At 34.2% G+C, this 21,689-nt stretch overlaps 2 protein-coding genes across 6 annotated transcripts in view; one reads left to right on the top strand and one right to left on the bottom strand.

Annotated features, from left to right (window-relative positions):
* Nucleotides 1-3,926, bottom strand: part of Ugalt (UDP-galactose transporter) — a 39,855-nt gene extending 35,929 nt beyond the window's left edge. For 2 of the 5 annotated variants that reach the window (XM_076502529.1, XM_076502526.1), the window contains exon 1: nt 3,783-3,918. Coding sequence is in view for 1 of the 5 variants with exons in the window: in XM_076502528.1 (XP_076358643.1) it covers nt 3,783-3,837 (55 nt within the window). In the remaining 4 variants the exon portion in view is untranslated. Of the gene's footprint in view, nt 1-3,691 lie in introns of all 5 variants that reach the window. The other 3 variants (XM_076502528.1, XM_076502530.1, XM_076502527.1) reach the window with 3 other exon arrangements.
* A 7,897-nt stretch (nt 3,927-11,823) lies between these two features.
* LOC143251148 (mitochondrial intermembrane space import and assembly protein 40-B-like) lies at nt 11,824-21,166 on the top strand. The gene is made up of 3 exons (XM_076502531.1): nt 11,824-11,983; nt 16,311-16,400; nt 19,704-21,166. Exons 1-3 carry the CDS (start codon nt 11,962-11,964, stop codon nt 19,997-19,999), a joined length of 408 nt encoding a protein of 135 aa, XP_076358646.1. The 5' UTR covers nt 11,824-11,961; the 3' UTR covers nt 20,000-21,166.
* Nucleotides 21,167-21,689: the final 523 nt, after the last annotated feature.

Below are 21,689 nucleotides of genomic sequence, written 5' to 3' on the forward strand. Positions count from 1 at the left end.
TGAGACATTGTGGGTTTAAACACTCACATTTATATCCTTGTTTTGATTTTTCCATGATAATCAATTTGTTTAAGTTTGGCATTTTGTTTTATAAATGGGATATCCAGAATGCTTTTTGGATGCTATTACCACAAGCTTTAATCTAACCAGGAAGAGAAATTATTATATGTTATTTAGATCAATATATCCGCACGTGTGTGTGTGTGTGTGTGTGTGTGTATAAATAACATCCCTTTAAACCATAAAGATTTTAATGGTTCCTGGTATATACTCTAAAAATAGCCAGTTTTTTTCTGCTTTAATACACTAATGAATTACTGTAGAAATCTTTACTATACTTGTTGTTCAGCTATCTTCAGATATTTAATCTCTGGCTTGTTATTTTCATTAGATATTACAGAAAATCTCAAGAGAGTAACCCTGGTACCGGTGATTATGAATATAATTAGTTACAGGTTTGTTTTTAGTTAATATTAAAATTTGTTTTTCGTATTGGGTTGAGGAATAATTCGTGAGTGTTTTTTCAAGTTAAAAAAATATATTCATAAATGAAATGCTTTCGCAAAATATTTCATGTCATTTGGTAGATAATTTTTTGCTCTAATAGATGGTGTGTTTGATTTTCATATGTCTTTAATTTTTGCTTTCATTTTCAGCTCATTAAATGGACTGTCAAGTGGACAAAATCGAGCATTTTTGACACCATCTGCTTTTCGCATTTAATTTCTTGCAATTTCGTTTAAAACAATGCATACTATATACCTAAGTATTACATGAAATAAAATATCATAATAAATGTTTTGGGTGTAATGTGTTCATGCATTGAAGTATTGTATAGTCTTGCATGTAATGCTTGAATGAATTTATTTAAAAACGCTCACGAATTATTCCTCAACCTAATATAAAATCCTTAATGGACATTCTTACTCTTAATTTGGGAAAGTGATCAAAGTAGTATTCAATGGACATTCAATATGAATGCCAAATTTCAGAACAAAGAGATGTCTTATTTAGCTTACCTGGCAAGTATTGCCCAAGTTTTATTGGTACAAATTTGTTTAGATTAGTCATTCCACTGTCTTATCATATCTTGATTTTTTTTTATTTTTTTTTGCATTCATAAAATGCAAGACTTTTTAACAAACAAAGACCAAAGTTTGACTAAAGCAGTGTATTTGTTTGTAATTAAGCACAAAGTTGCACAATGAGTTATCTATGCTGTGCCCAACACAGGTATCAAAACCCAGTTTTTAGTAGTGCAAGTCTGCAGACATACCACTCTGCCACTGAGCAGAGCCACACTAAAGCAGTGTTTCTAAACCATTGGTCTGTCACATGATGATTCACTAACACATTAACATTTAGACAAAAACAATTTGTTGGTCTATCTTAACTGTACCAGTTCTGATCATTCAAAATAATCTATCAAGCCTTCTCACAGAAATCCCCTTTATTTAACTTCTTCTATCACATCTAAAGATAACCTACTGCAAAGATAAACTTCTTTGTTAGAAAAATAATCCATCTTGGTTGAGGATGACTCCTACCTTCCAACATCTACAGTCCTACCTTTCTCATCAATAAGTATCAAAAAATGATTCACGGGACTAACAATTCCTTTAAGAATCTCAAACACTTGATAGATCCCTTCTAACTCTTCTAAATGTACTTTCACAAAAACCTTTTCATCAAAAATACCATCCTTGAGGCCTTCTTCCAAACCCTCTACAATGTCCTTCCAAAAGCAAGGCATCCAAGATTGAGCCCAATACATCATATGTGGGCCCAACAAAGAATCTATAGAATTACATTATAATTTCTTTAGACTTGCATTCAGTATTTCTGTGGGTACAATCTAAAATTCAACTTGACCAGCTATCATCGACAACACATCACTTGTATGGCTTAAAAGATTGATCATTCAAAACACTATTTTTTGTTTTTCAGAATAATAGTGAAATTATTCCCATTAAATTTATGATAATTCAAATACAGTGCATCTATTATAATTAAAAGATAATTTCCATTTATTCATCCATCTCACCAAACAATCTAAATCATTTTATAGAGCAAATTAGAGCAATCTATTAACCATTCCTTAATTTAAATCCCTCACATAAATGAAAAATAACAAAGGTCCTTACAATGAGCCCCAAGAAACTCCACTGATGACTGTAATCCAGTCTTTGATTAATTTTTTTTAAAACAGAGTATTCATAATAAGTAAACTGGAATGGATGGCAACTGCCTATTTTAAAAACAGAAATGTAAATGACAAAATCTGAAAATTTACTAATGGAAAGTTTACTCAACATTAATCCAATTTGACTGAATTTGATTTATAACAACCACTGCCACCTTCTACCCAGTCATTTTTATATCCAATGAGCCAACTTATCTGACACCCTATATTTTTTCTTAAGCAGCCTTTTAGATAGCATCTCGCTGAATGCTTTCTGAAAATCAAAATATGCCAAATCTTTACCTCCATCTACACAAGTAGCTAAAACCCCTTCAAAGAATTGGAAAAGGAAGATTTTCTTCAAATGAAACCAATTAACTATTAAACGTTGTTACACACCATCAGAGTTGGAATTACTTCGATTGCTAGCACCAAACTTGAGAGATCCTCATTAAAGGATTTAGTTATACTCATTCCAATTACAAAGTATAACAGTTCTTTCTAATATCCTTATCTTTAGTTTATGGCTACTGTAATAAAATATCATGTCTGTAAAAGAAGAATATGGTTCACCCTTTATTTATTTATGATTTACCTTTTCATTATTATAAGCCAAGTTGGTTATTATCATTTCAACATACAGTATGTATCAAATGCATGCCATTGGTCAATGGGCTTGACTAGAAGTACATAATAAACAAAAACTAAAAACCACTGATCTATAATACTCTTACTGGTAATAAGAATTAATGCTACTGTATTAGTTGTTTGTTAGCTAAGACTGAGAAAAAGTTATTTTTAATCACTCAGTCACAGTTACTAATACTGTGTGAAATTTGGCAAAATAGGGATTTCTCTGGCTCTGCCTTTTCATCAGTGAGACTACACTTTCTAAAGACTACATTACAGTTGATATTCAACTGCAGGGGGAATTGAATTTATCCCTCTCCCAGTAAAGAAATGTGTACAATGTTTCTTTTATTGTTGTTTCAATTCTTAACATTGCGCTGTATAAACGAGCAAGTGCTTGTATCAAGTGCTCAAGTTATACTTAACTGCTTTGTAGCATAAGTAGTTTTTGGAATTAGCTTTTCATTCAGTACAAATATACTAATTCTTCAAAAATCCTTAAAAGAGTAAGAATGTGGTGTTTGAAGATGTCATATTAATAGATTTAATAGTAACATCAATGTATTATGACAAGTATAATAACAGTAATTAATTGCAATAATCTTCGCCGGCTTTTAAGTTGCACTAACACAACAACGGCGTACACATCATAGCATGCGTAACGAGTTAAAGAGAAGTTTTGGATATCCAAAAACTGAAAACAGCTGAGATGACATCACTTCAAACACCACATGAACAAACTTAAGTTTAAAATGGCATCATTGTCATTAAACTCACGCTTTATCATCATATTCATAATTTTAATACTAATAGTTGATATCGTTAGGCGTTAACGAGCCAAACTGTGATACTGACAATGAAAGCAAAACTAAGTCTTACTTTTGTAGCACTTGCAACGTTTCAGTTTCACACACTAATAATAGAGAAACGAAAACTAGTCAAAATGATTTCTTTCAAAGTAGCACATTACCTAAAAATTCTGAAAATCGATCTTTTCCTGACGTACTTCTCTTTTCATTTCCCATGAATTGAAAGAAATTCAACACCACTCGACACGTCTACACGATTCTTCGAATTAAGTATCTTGCATTGATAGATGGCGTTTCATACTACAACTACACATACACACATATCCAACTCAATCGGAGAAAATATTTATTTATGAGAAGCGTTTCAGGGCACAAATAAGGAGTGTCAAAATATAATACACTTAAAAAGCTTTCGAATATGAATAGAAAAAAAGGGAAAATATTTTTGCAATGTACGTTTCAAGTAAATGGTTGTTGTAGTAGATTTGCTATATCTTAACAAATATTACGTGAATCATCATCTGCGCAAGTAATATATAAAACTTTTATCTCAGAATTTTGTAAATGTTTTAAAATTATACACTCACATTCAGACAACATCGAACGAAGAAGATTACTTATTTCTCACTACTTTACACAATCGCTTATTTTTGGTCTTCAAAAAGTCTTAATTCGCTAGTTGCTAATCGAAGATCGTGGGTTCGAATCCCTGTCACACCAAACATGCTCGTTCTTTCAGCCGTGGGGGCGTCATAATGTAACTGTCAATCACACTAATCGTTGATAAAAGAGCAGTCCAAGAATTGGCGGCGCGTGGTAGTGACTAGCTGCCATATCTCTAGTCTTACACTGCAAAATTAGGGACAGTTAGCGCAGATATCTCTCGTGTATCTTTGCGCGAGATTAAAAAAATAAAACAAACCTTCTAGTCTTACACTGCTGGCCCGGCATGGCCAGGTGGGTTAAAGCGTGCGACTCGTAATCTGAGGGTCGCGGGTTCGAATCCCGGACGCACCAAACATGCTCGCCCTTTCAGCCATAGGAGCGTTATAATGTTACGGTCAATCCCACTATTCGTTGGTAAAAGAGTAGTCCAAGAGTTGGCGGTTAGTAGTGATGACTAGCTGCCTTCCCTCTAGTCTTACACTGCAAAATTAAGGACGGTTAGTGCAGATTGCCCTCGTGTAGCTTTGCGTGAAATTCAAAACAAACCAAAAAACCTTCGTGTTTTTCTTACATCATCATGTAATCATATTATGTGTGTGGTCCGGCATGGCCAAGCGTGTTAAGGCGTGCGACTTGTAATCTGAGGGTTGTGGGTTCGCATCCCCGTCGCGCCAAACATGCTCGCCCTTTCAGCTAAATTAGGGACGGCTAGCACAGATAGCCCTCGAGTAGCTTTGTGCGAAATTCAAAAAACAAACATATTATGTGTCATTTTAATATATGACTTCAAAGTTGACAATGTGAATCATAGTTTCAAGTCATCGAACTACGTATATACCACAGATTTAAATATAATGTGTTAGAGAATTGGTTGACACTCCAACGTACTGTTTTGGTTTGGCCCACTACAAGCTACAGCAGATTTTGTAGTGAAATTGTACGTATTACAGAGGTTATATGTGCGTCTGTTATAGTTTTAGTTCTGACATGATCTGATAGTAAGATGCTCGACTCGTAATCTGTGGGTCAGAAGTTTGAATTCTGTTATCGAACACGCTCTCATTTTTAGCCATCGAGACATTGTTATGCAGTGTTCAATTCCAGTGTTTGCGGGAGAAGAGCAGCCCATGGGTTGACCGTGAGTGTTTTTGACTTGTCGCTTTCATTCAAGTCTATCACCAAATAGCCCTAGAGTAGCTTTACATGACATTTAACAACAGCAACAACAACAACAAATAAGTTTCTTGACATTGGACATATGCTCTAAACAACAGAATGAAGAAGGATTCACTACTGAAGAAAAACAGCAAACGCACTTCATAAACTAAACAGAAACCACCGTAAGATGCCATTATAACACAAGGAACACCTGATTTGTAAAAACAAAACAAAAACCTGAAGAAGTAAGAAAACACAAACCAAAAGTTTAGCTAAGGGAGAAGCCCTCATCATATGGGCCGAAGTCAGTGACTTGACATTTTAGTATCTGAATGGCCAAAAGATACCTTTAGCCCTGGGAACATTAAAAATCACATAACAGGTATAAAACCCAATACACAGTGCTTCATAATGAGAGGGATATACTATTCCGTAAACACTGAATTCATTAAAGATGGATTCACACAAATACAGATCTCATACATAAAAATCAAAAAAATAATTTCAAGTATGACATAACAACCTACTAACACTATCAAAGTTTTCACAGAGAATACATACACAAATAACATCAATGAACTGACAGCTAATGGTATCAGACTCTGGTATTAGAAGTATGAAGTTGAAGAAACTAAAACATCGGTCATAGTTATCAAACAGTGCTTTAATTGTCAACTCTACGGTCATGTAGTGGCACTGTGCAGTTCATCACTATGTTGTGCTGGATATGGAGGAAACCAAATCACAAATAACTGTACATAGAAAAACTCTTCGTCTTTGTGCTGTAATTGTAACCAACATCACACGGCAAGCTTTAAAGGTCCCAAAAATATAAAGAAATTAAAACAATAATTTTCAACATAAATAATAAAACTACGCATCAAACCGTACTAATAATACAGCCACAACAACAAACTGAAGAAACACTTCTTCCTACACCAGTCATGCAAAAAATAACCACACAACAACAGCCATTATAGACAAAACTCACACATAATACAGAACAAGTTCAAACGGTTAACTCCAACATTCAAGAAACAAAACAACAAACAAGTAATAAAAAAATTAAACTCAAAGTACCAACAATGCAACTGCTCTAAACGAAATACAAAAACCTCATCACATAATAGCGCAATAATAGAGGCTATTAAACTATTTTTAAACATTTCATTACACACAGTACCAAAATATAGAAGACTCTTATTATGAATAGAGCAAAAATCCATATAACACCAATAATACCATATACAGTGCAAAAACTTATTGGCTCATTCTTAACGTAAACATTCACAATTCAACACATTTACACCCAATGTGGTCTTGCTTCCAAGAGGTCTATGATCTAGGAGTTGTATAAACTGACCCTGATATATTGTAGTAATTATTCAAACTATATATTATACACATAATTAACTTAAATTTTCGGAGCATGTTGAACAATCAAAAATTACCTTAATTAAGGCATAGCATTACTGTATAAGTATGCACATTCTATTAGTCAAATAGATATTTAAAATATTAACGAAAGCATTACCATAAATGGATACCAATTTCTGTATAAATTAATAGAACATAAAAAACAATTAATAATAATAGGTGATCTTAATAGCAAACATAACATTTTGACTGCAATAAAATAGCATCAAATAACGCTCTTAAACTTTTAAAATAGCTTTTGGTGTGTGAGCCCTGGCATGGCCAGGTGGTTAAGGTGCAAGACTCCTAACCTTTGAGTCGCGGGTTCGAATCCCCATCACACCAAACATGCTCGCCCTTTCAGCCGTGTGGGCGTTATAATGTGACGGTAAATATCACTATTCGTCAGTAAAAGAGTAGCCCAAGAGTTGACAGTGGGTGATGATGGATATCTGCCTTCCCTATAGTCTTACACTGTTAAATTAGAGAAAGCTAACGCTGATAACCCTCGTGCAGCTTCACGCGGAGGGAGGACTGAGGTAAACTGTGGAGGGGCTTCCTAAAATGCCATCAATATGAAGTACAGATGGTAAATTATAATAATGTAAATACCAAGGTACATTTCAGAAAGGTGTGCTATTTTGAACTGTGTTTTGAATGCAGTTTTCATTGGAAACTCATACTCTGATGAATAATTCATTATTACAAATTAGAAATGCTTCATAGTTTTGACCTGTACACAATACACTTATACATGTATGCTATGTTTTACTTTTCAATAAAAGATAAATGAAATTAATGGGTAAATACCTGTGAAACCTTTGGTTTATCAAGTAAAATCCCTGATGATCTGTCGTAACTTGAAATCAACGTGGTTGTCTAATCTTTGTCAAAGCTCAAGACAAAATGGTATTACACAGGCAGCGGCAATGAGTTACACATGAGTTTCAGTACATTCAGTACGTTGCTATGGAACGCATGGCACATACTTCCGTCTTAATGAAGACGTTGAGTTCTACAGATCTGTCTGTCTCTTTGATGTTAATTGTTTAGCAACAACGACAATTGTGTTTTCCGTATTTTATGAAAATATGTAGGTAACAATATTGTGGGGCTGAGGGGGACTTGGCTCATTTGTGGGGGAGGCTCAAGCCTCCCTTGGCGCCGCCACTGTCAAATTTTTATGGAGAGTGATCACCTACAATGTGTCTTCAATCTCGCACTTCATCATAATCAACCTATAAAACCTAAATTTGATTATCGGAAAGGTTTGATTTTTTTTCAGAATTAAGCCAAAGCTACACAACCAACTCTAGTAATCACTGGTATCAAAACCCTGTTTTTAACAGTGTGAGTCCGCAGACATGCCGCTGTGCCACTGGGGGGCGATTATCGAAAAGCTAATTGGTCTAAATATGCAAATGAATTAGATAAATGACTACCAAATTTAATAGTTGAAATTGTATAAGAACCATCAGATGTTGATGCATACTGTGAAACAATCTCTGAGTGTCTTATAAATTCCGTTAAAAAAAGAATACTGAAACAACAATCACACAATTCTTACACGTGATGGAAACTACATGAACGTGTAATAGATATGATTAAAAGAAGGCTTCTCAAAAGACAACGTATGAATACACAAAATACAACTATTGAAAACAAAGTAGCTTCATAAGAAATAAAATAAGAAATTAAATTAAACAATTAAAATAAGATTCAAATTAAAAGAAAGTCCCCCAGTGGCACAGCGGAATATCTGCGGACTCATCGCTAGAAACCGAGTTTCGATAACCGTAGTGGATAGAGCACAGATTGCCCATTGTTTAGCTTTGTGTTATACTCTTAACAAACAAACAAACACGACAGAAAATTGGAGCAAATATTGAGCGCGCCTACTCAGAGTACTTTACTTCATTCGAGGATGTTCCTCAGAAAGAGGTAGTTAGTCCTACCCTATACATCATGTATGTAAGCACCATGCCGTTAAACGAAATTAACTGTAGTTCAACTTCACATTTTACTGCTGATGTAGCCACCTGGAAGAGCTCAATAGCATCAAACAATTTACAACCAGTTTTAAATAAAATAGAAGATTAGAAGAGTATTGTCAGAAATATCGAACTAAAATTAATATATTGAAAACGAAAACAAAACTAATATTATTAGCAAAATTATTCATTTACATAGAAACCCTTCTAAATTATACCTGAGCGGATCTCCTCTTGTTACCAGTTCTTCAGCAAAATTTTAGGCCTAACGTATGATTCAAAATTACAGTGTAGAAAATATGTAGCCAAAATTACGAAAAAAAGTGTAGCAACAAGCAAACTATCTCAAAACGTTAATAGGCTAAAACACAGCAGCAACCGCAGAAAACATAAAAATGTATAAACAATATATGAGACCAATTACAGAATATGTATTAAAGGTACTAGAAGTAAATCTTAAAGGTGAATTTTACAGAAAAAAGAAAACTTTGCAGTCGAAAGAACTACTCATACTGATTAATTTTGCAGGTTCACATTTCTTTATAAAAAATATGTGCTAATAAATGAAACATAGAACTTGGTGCAGAAAGAGCCCTTTCCGAGCGGCAATCCGAATGTTTGCCGCTAGGAAAAGTACTATGACGTAATAGTTGCCAAACAAACCGCCAACGCCAGCGCGTTGAATGTAAATAAGCATGACTAGTGCATACAGAGAAACAGAGGCGGAGTCTGTTTTGACTTTGTGTTCTAAACAATGTCGAGTAGCGCCGTATCAATTCAAACCTATTCTGAACGAACCTAGAACAGTTACTTTTGACACAGATCTGACAAGTTCTAGTAATGAGGACAGTTTCACAAGCTAGAGCAGCGGAACTGTGAGTGATACTGATAGCGCCCAGGCCGGTTGCGAGTCAGTCCAGTGGAAGAATGGTAAGCCTAAGTCATGACAACAAATATGGTCTGTATTATTCACGTGCAATTTTAAGCATCTCGAAACCTGTCTGGTGTTTATAAATTATTGGTATCATAGACTGGGTTTTATTTATTTATACTTTGCGGACTATGGTAACTAATATTCGGCTCTTCCAAATCATTGTACCGGGTATTTATGAGTCGTAACAAACTAAAAATCAAACTAGATGTAGCAGTCTTAATAGTTAATATTTACCATAAATGTATAATTTACATGACATATTCCGTATGTTTGTGCACGGTGTAGGTGTGGTTTATGCGAGCAGATGCCAACCAGGAGAGAATGCAATTGTTGTTGCTCATACGACAAGGTGTCAAACCGATTAAAAGATGAAGAGTGCATTACCCAGACTCGAGGCTTTGATAGAAATTGCCTGAATATCGATGTCTTGGAAGCTTCATACTATGAATTTGTTGACTTGAATGGTCCCTTCGGTGATGAGGATCGAAGTCACGAGTGTGTATTTTTCAAGATGCAGTTAAACCTAAAATAGTATATTTGAGTTTAACCTACAATTAAAGATACTGTTTATCCAAAACTATGATCCTACTTAGTCATCTCAAGTCATCCAAAACAATGGGATCCGACACAAAACATGAGCATTCAAAGTGATCTTGACAAAGCTTTGCATGGTGTGAAGGAGTCCAGTTCTTCCTATTGACCATCCGCACCCACTGTCGCCACCTTGCCGGTTCCTTCTCCTTGCACGGAAACGAAAAGAAGCTTTTGCCTGATGCCGAAGCGTTTTTACAACCGTAAGCAATGCAGTAAACCATGTTATCATAAAACAAACATAAAGTAGCAATATCAAGACATAAAATAGCCTCACAAAGATCCTACCAAAAATCCGAAAAAGAACCGAATAAACTACCAGCACTGAAAAGAACAAAATGGCAGCTATTACGTCATAGTTGTAAAACGTCATGGAAACAGCCGAACGACCGAGAGGAACTTGAATTCGAGGACCCACATTTTTGTTTCGTTTTTTGCTCAAAAACTAAAGTGTTAAAAATATAGCAACCACACAGGAATTATACCTAACCAAAGTACAGTTTCTAAGGCAATTATTAAATTTGTTGAAAACTCACCTTTAAGAATTTGCAAATAATACAGAATTCAATATTCACTACAGTTTTCAAAGTTCCAAAATCCACAAACTCAATAATTTTACATAATTCTGCAGACAAATTTCCACTAAAAAACAAATTGATATATTGCTGTCTCCGCTACTTTAATAAGAATTTATAAAATAAAAAGGCTTATTAACGTAAGTAGATCGTTATATTATACATGATGTTGATAGATCTAAGTGCTTCTCACCATTAAACTTCTACGTTATAAATCAGACCATCTGCACTCGACATTAAAATTGTTTCTCCAAGAACTAGACATCATCGTTGTATTAAAAAAATGTGGGAGAGAGAGTATTTTATATATAAACACACGCTGATGATTATCTATTGTGAATAAGTGCAATTTGATTTTGGTACTGCTGGTGACTATATACAACCAAAAGAAGCGAAATGTGATGGTATGAACTGTCTGCCTGTGTTTGTGACCAAATTACTCTAAATGCTATTAGCATTATGTTAGAGTAATATCAGTAGCATTTGACAATTTTTTTTTTAAATCCATAATTCAGGAGGAATGAAGAGGTCGAAAATATATCATGACCCTCCCATGACCTCAATATCGTAAACTCTCTGGTATCTAATGGAAAGCGACAATCTTGTATTCAGCATCATCTCTTGATCCATAGACTGAATGTAATGCAAATAAAATGTGGCAGTAATGGTTTATAAACCGCTATTTTATTAAGCTGTTTGCATATACAGAAATACTGATGAAATAATTATCTGAAATATTTATACATAAGAAAGACCTACATAAATTTATGTATAGACTTACATTACTATATTCAGAACAGATAGTTAAAAAATAACATTAGAGGTTGAGTTTTTGCGTTTCATAAACATTTTAACATGCGGCCGGTAGTCTGGGTAAAGCAACATATTCAAACCAATCGTGTTTGTGGATCACATGTTACTGATAGTACTAGTACTTGTTTAAAATTCGGAAATTATTTACAGAATTTCTCACGTTAGATTAAATAAAGAATAATTGGAAACTTAACAAATGTCATACTGCAGAGATTTTGGTGAGTCTACTTTCAGTATTTTATACTTTCTCTTAGTTTGTAATACGGAATAGGCTTTAAGTTTTAAACTCACTTTTACTAAGGTTCTAGTTTACGACTAGAAATGGAAATCGTTTGTACAAAATCAGAGCCTATGATGATTCAAGCCCATCAAATATTAGTATAACTAGTGTATAACCCATCAAAAATAACGGAATAATTTATTCCATCCCCACCCATAGTATACCCAAACCTCATAGTCATATTTTATATTACAGTTAACTGAAATAAAGCTTGCGAAATCGAGCTTGTCCAACAAAGTATATTTCATCACCCCAACTGGAAATTTCACAAATTGCATCCTATGTAAATATATAATACTACTTGTTTTAACACATCTAGTTCTAGCATAATGATTCAACTTAATTTACTAATACATATTTGGGAATGTTCTTGTAACTACAAGATTGAAAGGGAATTAGTATTAAAGACAGCTATTCAGTGGAAAAAAAAAATTCAGTGACTGTATTTGCAAATGTGGATAATTTTAGTAGAATAGTGAATTCAAGCCTTTCTAGTAAGAAAGGTTCATGCCAATATACCCATCAAGGTTACTATCCATGTTACCCTGAATTTCTGAAGAGGAGTTATTGATGAGAAGGACTTGAACATTCCCAAGCTGAAGATCTTTGCTAGATTTTCCAGCTGAGGCACTTCTGTGGTGCACTGAATCTCCACTCACAAAGACAAAGTTATGATTCATACCAGTGTTCTGATTTTAATGTTTACATCACCACATCTACCTGCCACAGTCAAGACAGGTTATCTGAACTGTAAAGTATGGCCATACATTCTCAACCCTTTAAGATTTTTCCAGTGCCAGTGGTTCAGTCACTCAAAGACTCGTGTTGTGGTTCTTGTTGTGTTGGCTAAGACTGCAGTGCCTATTAATGTGAACTAGAACCACACTGTGTTAACTGCAATGGTTCACAGTCTTCTTACTCTAGTTCTTGACCTAAGTTAGTGGAGGAGAAAGAGGTTCAATGCTTGAAAACTGTGGACAATATCTTCTACCCAGAGGCTTGGAAGTTATTGTCTCCCGCTCCATCTCAGACATATGCAGATACACTCTGTTCCACTGCCACAATGGGAGTGCAGAGAGATCCCTCTGGGCCTCCAGCAGAGTCATTTGCAAAACATCTAAATTCTTTTGTTCTCCATGGTTAAAAGAATTGACAAGTCTACTTCTGCTCCCATCTCTGTCCCTGCCACTCCTTCCTATGGCTGCCCAGATCCACTTCCTTTGGCTTTGGGCATTTCCTCAGGACCATCTTCTTCTTTAGCCCTGAGATGCAAAACAGTTATTTGTTCACACTCTCAGACATTGGAATCTTTGTCCACAGATAGAGACCTGCCTACACAACCTAGGACAGGATCCATGGAGATCGATAGATCTTCATCCAATAAAGTAAAACAATTTGGTGAAAACAGAATGGCTTCCAGCCCTATTCTTCTCCACATTAATAAAAAAATGGCCACTTTGGTACAGTGGAACTGTCAATGTTTTGTTTGATTATAGTTAACATTAACAGTTTTATTTATTCTTATCATCCTGAGTGTCTCAACGTACAGGAAATGTTTCTGAAACCTGCTGATGCAGCCACCTTTTGGCAGTTTTCTTTGTACAGAAATAGCAGGTTGTGTGATGGACAAGTGCTTGGAGGGGTGGCACTGCTGGTCGATCAGTATGTGCCTGTCCTGTCTTTTCCACTCTATACACCCTTTGAGGCTGTAGCCATCTGTATGTTCTTAGGTCGTACCATCACTATTTGTCCTTTCTACCTGCCTCCTGGAGAGACCTGTGATAAGTCAAATCTTGATGCCCTCATTAAGCAGTTATTGTTTCCTTTTATGATCCTGGGGGGATTTTAATGGACATAATCCCCTCTGGGTTGGTGCTGATATTGATGGGGAATGGTTGCTCTGTAGAGCGTATGCTCTTGGATCATAATCTATCTCTATTAAATACTAGTTCTTATAGTTATTTCCATGCACTTAGTCCATTGTTTACTGCTGTAAATATCTTTATCTGCTCTCCTTCACCTTTCTCTTACTTTTCTTAGAAGGTTGACAGTCATCTGTGTGGCAGTGGTCATTTTCATATTTTAAGAGAGACTGGCTATGGTAAATGCCACCCAACCAGCATTCCTCGATGGAAGTTGGACTAGGCCAACTGGCCTTCTTTCACTACTCTCTTGGAACTTGATCCTGCTGTCATCTGTAAGCCATCAATAGACAACTGCATAGCAGCAGTAACTGACTGTATTGTCCAGGCAGCTGCTTAGGGTATTCCTAAAACCTTTATCTTTTCCACGGTATCCTCGTCCATGGTGGAATCCTACCTGCCACATGGCAATGAAGGCTCATAAACAGGCCTAGGATATCTTTCATAGGCATCTCACACTTTTAATCAAGCCTGTGCACATGCTCAGTAGGTCAAATGTCAAAGCCAGAAGGAATCTTGGATTAAGTACAAACTTCTACCACCAGTTCCAAAGTCATATGGGACAAAATTCAGAAAGTAAGTGGGTGGTATACTTTTGCTGCCCCCCCTCTTTCAATCTTGTTCTCTGATGGCCAGGAAGTTGCTGATGTTCAGAGCATTACGAGTGCTCTTGGCAAAAGCTTTTCTTGTGCATCTTATACTTCTGTTTCATCTCCCACCTTCTTAGCCATAAGGACTTGGTCAGAGCAATCAACTCTTTCGTTTTGGGCTGATTGTCTTTATGACTGTAATAACCCCTTTACACTGATGGAACTCAAGATTGCTCTTCATCAGTCTGGCAGTACATCAGTCAGACATGATGATATTCACCATGAGATGCTGAGCCATCTCTCTCTCTTGCTACTCTTCTATTTATTTTTAACCAGATCTAGCAGAAGAATGCTTTTCCTGATGCTTGACACTGGGGTATTGTCGTCCATTTTTGCAAATCCATGAAGGATCCCAAGATTCCTTCAAATTATCTTCCAGTTGCTTTGATGAGCTATCTTTGTAAGATCTTAGAGAGGATGCTTAATGCTCTTGTTTGGTTCCTTAAATCAAACAACCTCCTCTCACCCACCCAGTGTGGGTGTTAATGACAGCCCTCCAATGTGGACCACCTGATTTCACTTGTAATGTCAATCAGGGAAGCTTTTCTCAAATGACATCTTGCTTTTTTTTTTTGTTTTTTTAACCTTGAAGAAACTTATGATATACTATGTGGAGGTATGGCATGTAGTGAGACCTCCACTCATATGGGTTGCATGGCCATTTGCCCATTTTTTATCAAAAGTTTTGTAAATGATCGGTGATTCTAGATCTGTGTGGGTTTGACACTTTCCTGTTCTTTTCCACAGGAACTTAGAGTCGGAGCTGTCTTGAGTGTAACGCTCTTCATTATAAAGATTAATGCCATTATGGACAGACTATGTTGATGACTTCCACATCTTGTATCTATGTACAATTTTCATCACCTATAAGTAACCCTTGATTAGAATTTTGACTTGTGTATATTTGTATGTTATATTCAGATCTATTTCTTGATAAGGCCTTGTAATAAGATAGGACCATGCAAAACATGGTCAAATGTCCAACTCAACAATTTATTAATTGTTATGGCAAAAGCAACAAATTTGAGGGTGAAGAGCAAATACATGAAGGTCTAATTTTTCACAAAAAATTCTTTTTTTCCTTACATTCTTTAAAACCTTGTACTTAAGTTGTAATGTCATCTGTTATGTTGAAAATGTATTTAAATTATTTTTGACACAGGCAGACACTGATGTTTATACGTAATATGATCCTTGATTTAATCTATAATGGTATTTATATTTTTATTGATATTCAAAGAGCTTACTGTACATACATGATAATAAATATCACAAAAACATTTAACATAAGATCCAAATTCACCTGGGGTTTTAATTTTTAAAACAATTATAAAAAGTAATCTTCACACTCCAAATGTATCTTATTAAAATGCACAACAAATTTGGAAAGTCCATTTGGGTTTGAACACTAAACTTTCACATGGTATTTCAGCTCTACAACCACTGTGTGACACCCATTCTTTATAATTGAATGTTAGCAAACAATTTGAATCCCTAATTTAAACTATTACATTATCTGGTTTTTCCTAACAATATAAGACTTTGCTCTAAACATTATGCAACTCACTATTGAACCAGTTTGAACATTACCAACATTACAAAGATGATGACTTTTATAGACTGATTTTGTGTGAATTAAACCATATTTAAAAAAGTAAACTAGAAACTTGTATTTTCCTGATTTATTTTCCAGGAAAAGACAAAGTGATATTTGTTTCAAAGGAAGATCATGAGACACCAAGCAAGGTGTCTTTACCACTCAGCATGGATGATGAAGTGCAGGGTAAGTTAAGACGATCAAGTTGGAAGATGTATGTATTATGTATATGCTTGTCCTTTAAATTTCCAAAATTCTAGATTGTTTTTTTTTTCATGTTGTAATCCTTCATGTAATGTAATAGGAATCTTAGTATTAACACTCCTACGAAAAGTGGGGCCTAATAGGCCCCAGAGCAACTTGAAAGGTTATTAATATTAGGCTAATAATTTTGTATTTAAATGAAATTGCCATTTAAATCCATTAATGAATGGATTAACGAGATTCCCACTGTCCCTATCTACTATCTAGCGAAACCACAGCCAGGGGAACGGGCTTGGAGAAATCAGGACTAGAAACGTCTTTTCGTAGGAGTGTTAATGAAATTAATATATTTAGTTTTGCAGCATTAATTAACCATTACTAATGATATTATTGAATGGTTTGTATAAATATTTTAATTCAGATTTTAGCTAGCAGGAACATGAAATTAAGGTCTCAATGGGCATGTCAGTTATAAATACAAGTTTTTGTTAAGTATCAATTAAAGAAGTAGACATTTAAATAGAGATTTAAAATTCGCTGTATAATCAAATAGTTCACTATCACAAAATTATTACCTATTCTGTTTTGTTATTCAGTGAGTTGTGTTCATTTATTCATCATTTATTAAGTTATGTTTTGTAGTTTATATTGAAATGTATCTAATGTTAGGCCTATATAAGTATATTTAGTTCTTGAGTTTGTGTTAAATGTTAATTGTGATCTTAAGCCTACAACTCATCTGTGTGAATGTAGCCTGTTGAAACATAAAAGAAGTAAAACAATATATTCTTTTACTTGGAGTAGATCTTGTATTATTTTTGTGATGCAACACACAACAATAGTATTACAACCACAACAACTTTTATAATGTTTAAATTCATAGGACTGTGTTATCAGCATGGTTTCACTGTGGGAAAATTTCACTTTACTAACCTTTAGGCATTCACAGAAGAGGTTACAGCTTTACATACATTATAATATGGGCATGGATTTGGTGCATCTCAATTTTACGGAAAGCATTTGATAAATTTTACATAAAAAGGGTTGTTAAGACATTCTCTCTATAGGTGGTAAGTTGACTGAATGGGAAAAGGCAGAAGGTTGTTATGAATGTAGTTCAGTCTAACTGGTTTACCTAATAGTTCAAGAGTTCATTTTCCTGATGATATCAAGATCTATGGTATTGTTGGCTGTAAGGATGCTGCTGCTGATTTACAAAAGGATTTAAATTATTTTATGAGTTTGGTGAATAAATGACAGATGGCTTTTGATTATGATAAATGCTTGAGGAATATCATAATTTGAATTATAAGGATAATTTTAATCAGAATAAGCTTAATAATGTCAAGAAAAAGGATCTTGGTGTTCTGGTTGATCAATCTCTTAGCTATTTAAGAGGTATACTATTGTAAATTGTAGGGTAAATAGGATTTTAGGTTGTATCTACAGAAGTATTGAGTACAAGTCTAAAGTGGTTAGTAATTTCATTGTATTGGTTACTGATTAGGCGACATATGGAGTAATGTGTTTAATTTTGGCTTATTACATTTAGAAGGACGTTGAAGAGATGGAAAAGGTTCAGAAAAGAGCTATTAGAGTGATATCTGCAATGGAAAAGCTTTCCATCCAAGGACAGATTATGATCCCTCAAACTGTTTTCACAGAAGGGATGTGATTAATTTGTTAAGGGAACTGATAGTGCTGGTGCATCATTTTGTTTTGTACTGTTTGTATTTGTATCATCAGCTAAGACTTTTTTTTTTTTCTTCTAATAAGATGGTTGACCTTTTGAATAGATTGGCTTTGGATGTGGAGAAAGCAGTAAATTTAAGAGAAGGCTTAATAAATATGTAAATCATGAGGGACGATCTGTTTTATATATATATTATTTTAGTGGATGTGACAGCCTAAATGGACATGCAGTTACCTCATTGTCCATAAATGTTATGTATGTATGTATGCTTGTACTAACTGAAAAGACAAAATGGAACCGTGTAGAGATATAACATTGAATCCTATGAAGAATGGAACCATGTAAAGGATATAACACTGAATCCTGTGTAGAATGGAACCATGTGAAGGATATAACACTGAATCCTGTAAATAATGGGACTGCATAAAAGTTAGAAGAATATTAAAACTTGTGAATGTTAAAATGAAGTAGGGATCTTGTCACAAAAGCAAGATACTAAAGTAAGAATTAAAACAACAATTATAAGTTTATAAAATTGTCAACCTTACTTTGGGTTACAGGTAAGTGTACACAGCTGCCAAAGTAGAGATTAAATGTTAACTTTGTGGTTTTAATTCTTGTTTCAGAACTTTCTCCAGCAAGATCTCTACTTCGTTTTAAAAAAATAATAATTTTATAATATTGTTTTTCATTTATTATGTCTTACTTGTATAAGCTATACACTTTATTTTTAGAAACTGTCACACGTCAATCCATTGATATTAAACAGCATCCATTGAGTTAAAGCAATTTTTAAGTACATGCATAATATGGTTACTATTTATATTGTAACTTTTTGTGTATAGATTTTTATCAGAAGGGCAAAAGTGGAAGACCATTGAACCAAGTATAATAAGAGAATATTCAATGAAATAGCTCAGTTATTTTTACTCCAGGTTCTCTGAAGTGATCAGTCAGCCAGCATAATCATTGTTTTATAAAGTTTTAAAAAATTGTAGTGGGACAGTTTTCAACCTTTTGCCACAGTAAGTCAAGTTAAAATGTTTTTGTTGAAAAAGGTTTTTATCTTGGGGAAAGCAGTTTTTTCAGCCACCATTTTTTTGTCCTTAGCAATCCTTAATAATAAGTACTACCACACACCATGATAACTTTTAACCCTTGGGAAATGGAATTGTGTAAAGAATGTAATGTTATATAACATTAAATCCTGTAAAGAATGGAATTATGTGTGGAATACAACAAAAACATAATGTAGGAGCTTCATTTACAGTTTTAATATGCTAAACAGGATCCAGTAAAGGTCAAGTCTTATGTGTTGATAATTGATTAACTGGTTTTTGTTTCTCATATCATTGGTTTACTTTTACATTAGGAGTAATAAACATGTCATTATTGTTTCAGACATTTTACTGTATGATGATACAATTCTGTACTATAAAAATTATAGTTGCTTAAAAGTATGAAAAGGTGACTTTAGTCTGTCATTCAAGTAACTAGAAAGAACAAACAACATGTTGAACATAACAGTATTATTGCTGTGCCAGCCAGAATAAGATTAGAACACTTTCAGATTTTCTTGTGTTTTTTTTCAGGACTCATTTTACCTAACGGAGAAATAAATTGGAGCTGTCCTTGTTTAGGGGGGATGGCAACAGGACCATGTGGACCTGAGTTTCGAGAAGCTTTTTCCTGTTTTCATTATAGCACAGCTGAACCTAAAGGAAGTGACTGTATTGATAAGTTTCAAGACATGCAAGAGTGCATGATGAAGTATCCAAGGTTATACCCTGTAGATATTGATGATAACAATAATGAAGGACTAGATGAGGATATTAAAAATGAGAGCAGTGCAGAAGGAAACCAATTAAATACTAATAAAGAGAGGTGAACTTTAAAGTAATATATTATATGAATATTAATGTATTTTGAAGATTAGGTTGGGCCATTGTTGAAATAAGAATCAACACAATTGTATTATTTGTAGTACTAGTATTTTATATAAATTTCTTGTATCAACATAAAACAATCACCATTAGTGTACTTTTTTTTGTAGATATAGTAATGTAAATACAGTTTTGATCAATTTTATTGTTCACTGGTTTGACCATGTTGGGAAATGTATGTGGAATATGAAAATTAAAGTAAGATCCAAGTTTACAGGCTTTGTGATTGTATGGTAATCTGACAACATTAAAAAAGTATTGATATTTTCAAATGATTTGGAACACATGGTTATAACTGTAGGTTTTATTTCTAACCCTCTATTTCAAATATGTTTCTCATCTTCTACCTAACAACTGAGGATATCTTAGCCCTTTATCTCTAATGTTCAATTTGACCTGTTAAAATAGGTTGGATTTTTCATGTATTTCTCTAATTATTTGTGCATTACTGTGTGAGTATGTTACTTTTTTTTTTATGAACTTGCACATATATCAACAGAACCTTTATGTTCTTACTGAGAATATCCATGTGGTATGGCCATAGTGAGTGGGTTCTTCAAGATGTGTGTGTACATCTAAGAACCAGCTTTGTAGTTACAGAAATTGTTGTTTTCTCTTCATTCACAGTAAAATTAAATAAAAAATTTGTTTTTGTAACTACAAGTTTTATAGGATTTAAGAGCAGATACAAGGTTTTTAATATGTTTGCTTCCATATGCCCACAACCAACTTTGAACAATGGACTACATGAGACATTAGTGTATGACATTACATTTGGCTTCAGTGAGCTAATTAAACATAGTATAGCTTCCCATATAAATATTAGACACTTTGGTTAAGTAAAAAAATAAAATTGTGGTTGGTACTAAGGTAGGAAGTATTAATACCACTGGTGGCAGCAAATGTGTTAAGTTCTGTAAGTCTATGTAACATGCTACCTCTTTGCCCATGTTCCACCAACAACAGATAAGTTTTTAATATCAACAAAAGCACTGGGTTTATTTGTTAGAATTGAATAAGCATTATGAATCACAGTGACTTGAATAATGTTTCTCTTTTTGACAGTCTATACTTGCATATTATTGAAATAAAAGTTCTTTTATGAGCTGTTATTGTATTTCTATTTCTGCCATTGTATCTACCAATATCTCATGATAAACAAAGCTGAAATGAAAACCTGTCAGTTAGAGTAAATGCTGACATTCATTAAAACTGGAAGCTAGGTGGTGAAGAAGAATGGGGGGGAATTCACCTGGTGGTGTCTACTTTGCTCTGTATCCATGACTGTAATATGCAGCTACATAATTGTTACTAAGTGTTCTTAGATAGTAGTTTCACTTCCAGAAAAGCTGTTTTCAATTTCATATTCAACATCCACTTTAGCAATTAATAATAGAATGCAAATAAAAAATATAAACAGTTTTGGATTTGTAACTCAGAATAAATTTGATAGAGAAGAGAAAAAAAATTCCAATGCTTTTCTAGTGAGCAAAGATTATAGTACATGATAGTATGTGAATAAATTCAGCGAAATAGTTAAAAATATAGCAAAGATTGTTTAAAACACACAGGGTGCTTGAGTTATCTTGGGTAAAACAAGGGAGGGGTTAAAGTGATAATTTCACAAGTGTTGAT

Source organism: Tachypleus tridentatus, chromosome 5 (genome assembly GCF_004210375.1).
Source record: "Tachypleus tridentatus isolate NWPU-2018 chromosome 5, ASM421037v1, whole genome shotgun sequence".
In the NCBI taxonomy this organism is placed as follows: Eukaryota; Metazoa; Arthropoda; class Merostomata; order Xiphosura; family Limulidae; genus Tachypleus; species Tachypleus tridentatus.

What these genes read in the sequence shown, in the direction of transcription:
- LOC143251148 (XM_076502531.1), top strand. Translation starts at nt 11,962, where the DNA reads ATGTCATACTGCAGAGATTTTG. An exon ending in GTCATACTGCAGAGATTTTG is followed by an intron (nt 11,984 to 16,310) that starts GTGAGTCTACTT and finishes TTTATTTTCCAG; the next exon opens with GAAAAGACAAAGTGATATTT. An exon ending in CATGGATGATGAAGTGCAGG is followed by an intron (nt 16,401 to 19,703) that starts GTAAGTTAAGAC and finishes GTTTTTTTTCAG; the next exon opens with GACTCATTTTACCTAACGGA.